This window comes from Prosopis cineraria, unplaced genomic scaffold (genome assembly GCF_029017545.1).
Source record: "Prosopis cineraria cultivar Desert tree isolate PC_DT_omini unplaced genomic scaffold, ASM2901754v1 PC1147, whole genome shotgun sequence".
NCBI lineage: Eukaryota > Viridiplantae > Streptophyta > Magnoliopsida > Fabales > Fabaceae > Prosopis > Prosopis cineraria.
Genome location: NW_026556472.1, coordinates 1 through 10,916, shown reverse-complemented (window position 1 = coordinate 10,916; position 10,916 = coordinate 1). Strand labels below are relative to the sequence as shown.

At 35.3% G+C, this 10,916-nt stretch overlaps 1 protein-coding gene across 1 annotated transcript; it reads left to right on the top strand.

The window, feature by feature from the left end:
- Positions 1-6,683: 6,683 nt before the first annotated feature.
- LOC129299395 (uncharacterized) lies at positions 6,684-7,706 on the top strand. The gene is made up of 4 exons (XM_054937871.1): positions 6,684-6,915; positions 7,314-7,378; positions 7,478-7,539; positions 7,637-7,706. Exons 1-4 carry the CDS (start codon positions 6,765-6,767, stop codon positions 7,704-7,706), a joined length of 348 nt encoding a protein of 115 aa, XP_054793846.1. The 5' UTR covers positions 6,684-6,764.
- The last annotated feature ends 3,210 nt before the right edge of the window (positions 7,707-10,916 follow it).

The following is a 10,916-nucleotide window of genomic DNA, read 5'->3' as shown; positions in this document are numbered from 1 at the left end:
CTCTCACTAGAGCCTCCCAGTGTTTACTGCCTGGACAGTGGGTATATCTGCTCAATCTGCCTACAGCATAAGCTATATTAGGCCTAGTAAAGTTCATCAAATGTAACAGACTCCCAATAATCTGTGCATACTTAGATTGAGCAACTGGGTCACCCTTGTGCTTTTTTATTGCACACTCGAATCATAAGGAGTACACAGAGGAGTATCTTTAAGATGTTCAAACTTTTTGAGAATTTTCTCAACATAATGTTCTTGGAAAAGCAAGATTTCATTTTCATTCCTTATGATTTTTACACCCAAGATTACCTTGGCTTCACCCATATCTTTCATGTCAAAATTTGAAAAAAGAAATTTTGTTTCATTAACAACACACATACTAGAGCCAAAAATTAGCATATCATCCACATACAAGCATATAATCACACAATCATTATTCACAAGCTTTATATAAATACACCTTTCTACTTCAATAATAGAAAATCCATCAGTTGTCAAAACTTGATCAAATTTTTCATGCCATTGCTTGGGCACTTGTTTTAAGCCATACAAAGATTTTACAAGTTTATAAACTTTATTTTCTTGTCCAAGAATTACATATCCCTCAGGCTGTACCATGTAAATTTCTTCTTCCAAATCACCATTTAAAAAAGCGGTTTTAACATCCATTTGGTGAACAAAAAGTTTGTATATTGAAGCCAAAGCAATAAGAACTCTTATAGAAGAGATTCTAGTCATAGGAGAAAATGTGTCAAAATAATCTATATTTTCTTTTTAAGTAAAACCCTTGGCTACAAACCTTGCTTTATACTTATCAATTGAATCGTTTGGAAAATATTTTTTCTTAAAAATCCATTTACACCCAATAGTCTTAGCTCGTTAGGGCAAATCTGATAAAATCCAAGTTTTATTTTTCCTTAAAGAATCAATTTCCATTTCAATTGCTTCTTTTCAAAATTTGGCATTAGGAGAAGAAATAGCTTTATAAAAATTTAACGGTTCATCTTGTATTAGATAAGTGTAAAAATTATCTCCAAAACTTGTTTCTTTTCTTTGCCTTTTACTTCTCCTTAAAACCAAATCCTCATTTAAGTTTTGTTCAAACTCTGAATTCTCAACAGGTTTAGAAACATGCTTAATTTTTAAGGGAAAAATATGTTCAAAAAATTCAGCATCCTTAGTCTTTACAATTATATTTTAGTCTAAAATATTACTTTTTAAAACTAAAAAGCGATATGCTGCACTTTGTTCAGCATACCCAATAAACATACAATCAGAAGTTTTAGAACCAATTTTTCTCTTTTTAGGGTCAAGTAATAAAACTTTTGCAAGACACCCCCACACTTTTAAATATTTTAAATTTGGGGTAAACTCTTTTATAACTCATAAGATGTTTTCTTTGTTTTCTTATGAGGTATCCTATTTTGTAAAAAACATGTAGATAAAATAGCTTAGCCCTACAAGTTATCAGGGGCAGAAGAACTCACAAGTAAAGCATTCATCATTTCTTTTAATGTTCTATTTTTTCTTTTTGCAACACCATTAGACTCAGGAGAATAAGGAGGTGTTATCTCATGTATAATTCCTTCTTTTTTACAAAAATCATTTAACAAAACATATTCTCCTCCTCTATCCGATCTAACCTTTTTAATTCTTTTGTTTAACTGATTCTCAACCTCTGCTTTATATAAAAGAAATTTTTCAAAAGCTTCGTCTTTGTTTTTTAACAAGTATAGTTTAATATATCTTGAAAAATCATTAATAAAAGTGATATAATATTTTTTACCGTCATGGTTTGTTTTAAGTCACCTAAATATGTGTGAATTAAAGACAGTAATTCAGATTCTCTTTGATTAGAAAAATGAGGTTTTTTACTTTGTTTAGTTTCTGCACATACTTCACATTTTCCAAAATTATTGTTTTTAATTTCAGAAAGTAGTTTAAGTTGTCGCATCCTATTTATATAACCTTTACTAGCGTGACCTAGTCTAGCATGCCACGGATCAAAAGAATCAACCATATAAATAGGCATATACTCAGAAGATTCAGTCTTGTTCATTTTATCAACATTCAAAACAAACAGTCCCTGATTACAATGCCCTTTGCCTACAAACACATTATTTTTTGTCATTACAATCTTGTCAAATTCAAATAACACTTTAACCTCAGCTTTCCCTAAAAGAGCAACTAACACTAAGTTAGCTCTAACTTCAGGCACATGCAGAACATCATTCAGAGCCAAAGTCTTTCTTGATGTGAGCTTTAAGACCACTTTCCCTTTTCCTTAAACTTTAGCAGTTCAGGAATCAGCAAGGTAAACATGGTCTTCCCCTTCCTTTACAGGATTATAGGTAGTAAACATCTCTTGGCTAGCACATATGTGCCTGGTAGCCCCGAAGTCTACCACCCATTTCTTCACATCAGAAATCAAGAGAGCTTGTGACACCACTGCAGCAATGATGCCATCATCACTGTCACCATCTCATTGTACCAAATTTACATTTGGCTTCCAAGGCTTATCACGATTTGCTCTCTTCCTACACTGTACTGCATAGTATCCTGGCTTACCACAGACAAAACAGTCTCCTTTCTTTTTGTAAGAAGGGTTAGAAGCATTGGGTTTGTAATCAGATTTTCTATTCTTCTTGTTTTTAGTTTTAGAATCATACCTCTTATTGTGAGGCTTTGTCTCCACCAGGTTGGCTTTGGATGTCATTTCTCTGGTTTGAGCTACACGTATTGCGTTGCGGTTGGTATCTTTGATAATGATGTAAGTGATCAAGTTAGTCAAGGATAGCTGATTCTGTTTGTGTTTCAGCTGCTGTTTGTAGTCAGACCATGATTCTGGCAACTTCTCGATCAGTATCCCAGCAACGAACTCGTCTGGAAGGTTGATGTTTTTAGCACAAAGCTCCTCCAGCAACTTATGATATTTGTTGATTTGCTCCTTGACATCCTTGTTCTCAGTCATCTCCCATTTGTAGTAGTTGCCCACAACAAACTTTTGTTTGCTGGCATCCTCAGTAGTGTACTTTGTCACCAGGGACTCCCATATCTTACAAGCTTCCTTGTAGACACAGTAGACATCGAACAAATCATTAAATAAAGTGCTAATGATAGTGTGTCGGCATACCTTGTTTGTATAAGTCCATGCAACTCTCTGGGCTTGATCACTATCAGCAGGAGGCTCGGATTGAGCAAGAGCAGCCGCCACACCATGCATGTCAAGAACTGTGAAGATACATTCCTGCCAGTGTTTGAAGTTTTGGCCATCAAAGACTTCTATCTTCGATATGTCTGGGAACAGCCTCAGTAGGGGGACGGCAACAGTGACAAGGACGTACTGACCTCTAGCCGAACCACTAGACACACCTTTGGGGGTGACATTCTCAGCACCATTGGTCCCCATTGGGTTGACTAGTTCTTAAGATTGTTGGCGGCACCAAATGCAGACGCGAACAGTGAACTTCTAATTGCTTGAGTCGTGCTCGAAAGGACATTGTCCTTAAGAACTATTTAGGTACACCTGGACAACGGACCGACAGTTTCCCAGAATTAAACAAGCACTTCCTGCGACGGAGCAAGGGAATAGAATAACAAAGACTAAAAATAAGCCCAGACGAGTAGACGAACAGAAGACAGAGGGAGGAGAGAATGCTGGCACACTGTTCTTTCCGCACCCATGTCTATTTATAGGCTAAGGAAGGAGACACAAATGTTGGGTTATAATTACCGGTTAATGCTTCGGTTACACACACATTAAACAACGAACGTTCCTGGATTAATGCTTCAGTTACACATGCCTTAAACAACAAAACCATGCACGTACATTAATTCGAAAACGTTCAGCGTTCATCAATCTGGAGACGTTTGGCAGACAAAACATTAACCTACAAAATTCAGTTTTCAGAAGAGGTTTAATGTCTAAAAACTGCCAAAGCCTTAAGTTCAAATTCAAAACAGCAAAATCAAAGGTTTTTTAGGTAAGCTAAAAACAATTATTTATTTAATCATTTTTGGAAAAATAACCCAATAAAAGTAACCCAGTGCCTCTTGAACTCGCACACAGGGGGGGCGCGAATCGGCTGATTTCAACTGCGATTGCCCTGAGTTGGTCTGTCTTATGTGCGCGAAGCCACTTCTCCTCTAAGCCCATTTTACTAGCCCACTTTATTCCTTAGTATATATACACTAGGAGATTCCTTCTTTTAGTCAATGTGGGACTTTGACACACACACTTTTGACACACATACAACAAGTTCTACCTGTTATAGATAATAATTTTCCTTTCCATCCCTACAATCTTGTCCTAGCTTTCTTTATAATGGGGTCAAAAATTCTAATTGTAACACATTTATGAAGTAAGGGAATGCCAAAGTACTTCCCTAAATCTCCGGTGAGAGACACTCATAAGCAAGAACTCAAATCAAACTCAAGAAAAATGGACGTTCTTAGAAGCACACATCCTTATCTTGTTTATATTCACTTTTTGGCCAGAAGCCTCACAAAAGGAGTTAATGCAATTCATCATAACCTCCATTTGAGTGGTGGATGCTTCACCAAAATGGACAAGATCATCTATAAAGAATAGGTGAGAAATACCTTTGCCATTCTTAAAGAATTTAAAAGGTTTCCAGTGCCCTCTCTGAACTTCATCTTCAATAATATGGCTAAGCCTCTCCATACATAGAGTAAAGAGGTAAGGAGAAATTGGATCTCCTTGTCTAAGCCCCCTTGATGATTTAATTTCCTTGTAGGCTTCACCATTCCATAGTACCTGAATCGATGCACTTTCAACACAAGCCATTATCAAATCGACCATGTTGTCATAAATTCCAAGCTTTTTGAGAGTTTTTTTTGAGAAAAGGCTACTCAATTCTATCGTAGGCTTTCTCAAGATCAACTTCACTGCAATATGGCCATTCTTTCCTCTCTTGACTTTCATAGAGTGAATGATTTTCTAAGCCACAATTATGTTGTCACTGCTTTGCTTGCCTGCAATGAAGCTGTATTGATGTTCTCCACCACTTTGTTCATAATAGGCTTCAATCAGTTGGTAATAACCTTAGAAATTATTGTAACTGACATTGCACAAGGATATTAATCTAAGGTCTTCCATAATTTCCACATTTTCAACTTCAGGAATAAGGAGTGGACCAGTTTTTTGATCGGGTTACTTGTTACTTTTACGTGAGCTTTCAAAATTATCACCAGTTGGACCACAATTTAGCAATGCTGACCTTTTCTGTTATCTTTATTGTTGTCGGTACTATTGGCTCTCTTTTTGTCTTCGGTGGTACTATTTTCAGTCTCTCTCTCTTTTTTTTTATCTGGGTTTTTAGTTTTTGTTCCGGAAGCTCATTTATTTGTAATCGTTTTACTGGAAATACTACTTGTCTGATTTTTTTTTAAAGCACTTTTACATCATTTACAAGCTCATCATCATATATTTCGACCAGCCAATTGGATAAAGTTCATTAATTTTATTTTTATAATTTAACCAAACAAAATTATATCTTCGTCACAGTTTACTACATTCGTTTTGATTTTTTGAATAAAAAGTTCTTGAAGTATCCTTAAAGTAAAAAAAGAAGAATGATAAATGAGAGATAACTAAATCTGTTAAGATTTAAAGCCTTTAAAATGTGTTTAAAGTAAAAGAGAAAACAAGTCTTTTATCTTCGAATTCGATTCACTATAAAAGTGAGGGAAACTAAAAGAAAAAGGTCATAATATATATATATATATATATATATTTGCGTACTCCTCACATTCCAAAAATTCATATTATTCAAAATACTCAAGATTTTTTATATATAGTTTTAATATTGTCAGGCTTAATTAAAAATATATTTTTAAACTATTTTTTTTTTACATGTACAAGAATTCGAACCCAAGATCTTGTACTTAAAAAAATTATAACTCTAGTGATAGATCTAGAAACAATAGCATGGGGGCTGAAATGTAAAATTACATAATAGTAGGGGCAAGAATTAATTGTATCATTTTTTTACAAGGAAAATCCAAGCAAGTTTGTCGAAAAATTTGTCACGTGGGTGCTTGCCCTCCTAAATCCATCACTGTAAAACACTTTGGTTAATAATAAAGAAATTCAAAATAGTACTCTTTAATTGTTTTTTTTCTTCTAACAATACCTCTTCAAATACTAATATAAAATGTAAGAAAATTATTGGTAGTTACGTTAATAAAATATAACCAATAATACAACTTTCATCTTGGACTCTCTAATTGTTTTATTATTTCAGTTCTTCACATTTTTTAAGAATCCATCCAACATTTATTCATTACTTCAATTTTTCTTTATATTTCAGCAATATTTTATTATTAAATTAATAAATAAGTATAATTTTTTAAGAAAATTAAATTATTATTTATCTCATGCACATAAAAAAAAACTAGTTTAGAGAAAATAGTCTTTGCCTTCCAACTTTTTTAGGGCCGTAATGAGACCTTCATCTTTATTTTCATTATCAATGGGCCGCTTTGGAAAAAAATTTTATGCCAGGACCCAGAAAGCCTGCACTAACGAAATTACCAAATCACCCCTACAATGCCGTTTCTCTTACCAGCCTGTCCGAATTTTCCAACGGCTACTTACGGAACTAACGAATTTAAAATTGTCTCTCGTCGCAACCTCCAACTTCCTTCATCTCGGCCCACACCACGCTCCTCTGCTCCTCTGCTTCTCTCATCTCTCATCTCTCTCTCTCTCTCTCTCTCTGCGTGAAAGCTCTTCAGGATAGGAAATGGCGGAAGCTCCATCGTTGCCGGCGATCGAAGAAGAGAAAATAGATGAGGAGTTTTACGAGAAGATCGAAGCGCCCAAGTTCGTTGACTTCACCGCACCGGAGATTCGCCGTTCTCATGAAGATCGCTACTGGTTCTGCTCTCGCGTTGGTAATTGCTTTAACTGAAAATTAAGTTTTCACTCGTTTACTCGCGACTTTAACTGGAAATTAGATTTCTTGATCAGTATGATAGAACTCTTAAAATTTCCAAATAAATGAAACCCGATCTTAATCATATATACTCATTCTCGGATAAGAGTGTGATGCTGAATGCAAATTATACAGTCTGATATACAAATTTCTCTGAATCCGATTGTGCTAATGTATGTATATGTCAGAATTGTATCATTTCCTGTGTTTCTTTCAGCTGCATGTGATGAGTTTATTGGTAATATTATATTTCACTTCTTGACTTTTTTCACTACTTTACATTCACGCTGATCGACTGTGCAAACATGCATGAAAATTTTAAGTCTATTACACTCGTATGTTATTCCTCCTGGCCAGGATGTGACCAAAATCATGAAGAAGAGTTGGATTCTGAAGCAATCTACAAGAATTTTGTCCTTCGGGTCGGTTCTGGTTTCACTCTTCTTGAACTTCACTTCAGTGATATTTGATCAAATTCCCAGTATCAACACAATGGTGTGAGTGACTATTGGCTTTTACAGGTTATGGCAGCAAGAAGTCCAAATGTTCGCCTCAGAAAAGCACTGAATAAAAGAGAAGCAAGGTAACGAAAAAGACCTATTACTTATTCCCTTAGTCACTTCAACTAAAATTTTTGCTGATAATACTCATCCTCTTCTTCTTTTTTTTTGGGTTCTTAGTGCAAATCTGAAATGCCCACTAACAGCTCCAGCAAAATCTTCCAAGACAAGGGTTCAAGATTGGCTTTGATTTCATCATTTTCCAAAAAGATTGGTGATTATGACAAGGCAAGAACAAGACCTCTTTCTAAGGTTAATGCAACCCCAAAAATTCTAAGGTGAAGCAATCATCTGCTACGGCTAAGGCTCTTACTACTCCCAGAAAACAAGAAGAGTTTGAATATAGATCATTCAGAACTGTGCAAAGCAAAAAAGAAGCATTGAATGTGGCTGTGCCTAAGAACAGAGTAATAGCTAAAACTCTTGTATTTCACTCACCGAAAAAAGCAGTGAAGATCAAGAGATCTGTGGAACTAAAAAAGACACCCATGAAATCTCTGTGTTCAGCAATGAAGAAGCTTGAGATTGATAGCGCAAAGAAGAAGAATGAAGAAGCTTCTAGAAAGAAGTTCAAGGGACGTGAGGTTAAGAGCCGTGTGTTTGATTCTTTGTATCCTAACAGATGTTTGAAAGGGGAAAAGAATTAAGAGTGCTTCTCAGATTCATGAAGGATCTATTGTTGACCATGGTGATTCTAGTGACATGGAGATCGATGAGAAATCAAGGGATGGTTCTCTTGAAAGATGTCATAATCATCAACAAGTTCAGAAGAAGCGGAGGAGAAGAAGAGTAGTGGAAGACTATTGCACAGAAAATGAGGAGAAAGGAAAAAATCCAGAAGCTGCAAAGAGAAATGACAATGAAGAGAATTCTTTGGCATCTGATGACGATAAGAGAAATGATAATAAAGAGAATTCTTTGGCATCTGATGACGATAATAAAGAAAATGTGCTTGAACTCAATGAAAATGCTTCAGCCCCCTGATGAGAATAGGTATAGATTTAATTTGCATCAAAGTCGATCATAACAAGAGTATCACTTGCTTCCTCAATTTCATAATCTAATCATTTTTTCCACAGAACAATTGTTATCAATCATAAAAACCTTGAAAAGCCCAAGAATGATGAGTTGAGGAAAAAACAGAAGGTAAGATCAATTTCAGAATTTCATTAATGCTGTTTCAGATTCACAAAATATGCTTTTATCCTGAAGCAAAACTTCAAAATTTATGCTTTATTTCGTTCTTGATACATTAGAATGAAGATTTGATTATTATGGCTTGGAAACAGAAACCTACATCTAATGCAACAACTGGATCTAAAGTTGTGAAATACAGAAAATAAGGCCAACAAATCCCAAGCCTTTTAAGCTGAGAACAGATGTGAGTAAGGATGTTCTGTTATTGTTGGTTTCATGAAGTTCGAATCTTCAAAGACGTTACAGTAGCTAACTCTTCGTTCATGTTTTTTGGTTGCTTTCAGGAAAGAGGAATTCTCAAGGAGGCAAACTTGGAAAAGAAACCTCTCTCCCCCTTGAAAGAAACCACCGCTAAAGGAGGCAAAACAATGAGGAAACGTGTAATCCAAGTAAGTTTCATTTTAAATATGTTTAGTGTCCAAGTAGACTAGAGAAGCTGATGTGGAAAGTGTTACATCGGATAAAATTAGACTTAATAATTAATATATAATAAAAAAATTATTAATTTTAACTTCAAAATTTTGTATTAAAATGTAATGTCATTCCACTGCTTTCTTATTAGTAAATAATATGTGAGCTCTATATGCACTCAAAGACGCGTGATCATGTCTGGCACTTCGAGAATACATATTTTAGACACAAAGGCACGATCTTTCAAATTACGTACGTCAAACTTCACTGAAGTATGCGTTCCTTGTTTTTCCATCAGAGGAATGAACAAGACTCTCCGATAATAACAGCTGCGAAGACAGAACAAACCATGCAACGGAAGGAGATAAATCTGTAAGTTTATGTGAAGAGGATCATGAGTATGGTGTCCTTTGAATATTATTACAATATGAAATATTAGAGACAAGAAGAAAAGAAAGGAGCTGAAGCTGAAGCATTAAATGTTAATGTAGGTAAGCATTCAATGTTCTGTCCTTGGAAACTCCAATATGGAAGTGAACAGATTATGCCACTCCCCAAAGAAGAGATGGCCCTAAATTTCAGAAACCTATCGATACCGCGGAACGGCCAAAACAACGAGAAAAGGCAGCTCAAAAATTGGATGACAACTTTAAAAGAACGTCCCATATGACACAGCCCAAACTAGTAAGGCCAAGAAGGTAAGTTAGTTCATAGTCCTTTGTTTACTCCCGATTCCAATAGTTTATTTATCAAACCATGGTATTGAAACCCAGACACATCCAGCTAGCTGGATTGGTAACCCAATGAATCGGTCACCTTATCGGATTTGGTCAAGTGAGCGAGCCAAGATTAACCCGGCTAACCAAGTCGGTTGGATGGGCTGACTGAGTTGAATAATCATATATTGTTTGCCCCTCTTGAGCATGAACAACATCGTTTGACCAACTTAAGCTAGCTTTAGTTAACCCGATGTAAACTGGTGGGTTGAATGGTTGATTGGATTACATGTTATACACATACACACACACACATATTATATATATTTCCCTATGAACCTAAAAATGACATCATTTTGACCAAACCTAGGTTTAGCCCATATAACCTAGATTAACTTGATGTAACTTGGCTAATCTGATGGGTTGGATGGGTTTACTGAGTTGTATATTATAAGTATTTTTCACCCCTCCTAAGCTTAAAAATGGATTTTTTTTTGGCAAGTAAAAATGACATTGTTTTAATCTTTAAAAAAATTTCCTTCTTACAGACATTTTTCCCTGAGTGGGCCCAAATTAGTTGAAATAGTAGAAGAGAAGGTGTACTAAATATGGTCAAATATGAATATTTTTATATATTTTAATTAAATTATACTATTTTAATCATGAGTGAATTAAACTACTAATTCTTAAACAGCCTTGACTTGTTCAATAAATATAACAATTTAGCCTCAAAATTAAATCTACATCATCACTAGTGTCAAAACACTTGCCTCAGAAGTAAGAAAAAGTTATAGCATGGTCGTATTGTGCAGTGCTTTATCAAGGAAAAAGAGAACGGTCTTTTGTAACACCTGGTAAGCAGCAGCTCAGTGCAATTGATGAAAATTCATCTAATCAAAGCCTAAGGAAGCAGCAAAGGCGGGTAATATAGCGACTCATCTGGAAGTAAAGTTTGCAGTGCCAATTCCAATTCTCGTTCAAGACCCAGGAAGACTATTTTAACTGTTCCAAAGGAACCAAACTTTGCAGAGTCTCCATGTGCCGAAGAGCTGCAACCAAAAAAATGACTTGAACTT

Coding starts and splice junctions, on each gene's coding strand:
- LOC129299395 (XM_054937871.1), top strand. CDS start 6,765: ATGGCGGAAGCTCCATCGTTGCCGGCGATCGAAGAAGAGAAAATAGAT. Junction 6,916..7,313: donor CTGGTTCTGCTCTCGCGTTG/GTAATTGCTTTA, acceptor CCTCCTGGCCAG/GATGTGACCAAAATCATGAA. Junction 7,540..7,636: donor CTGAATAAAAGAGAAGCAAG/GTAACGAAAAAG, acceptor TTGGGTTCTTAG/TGCAAATCTGAAATGCCCAC.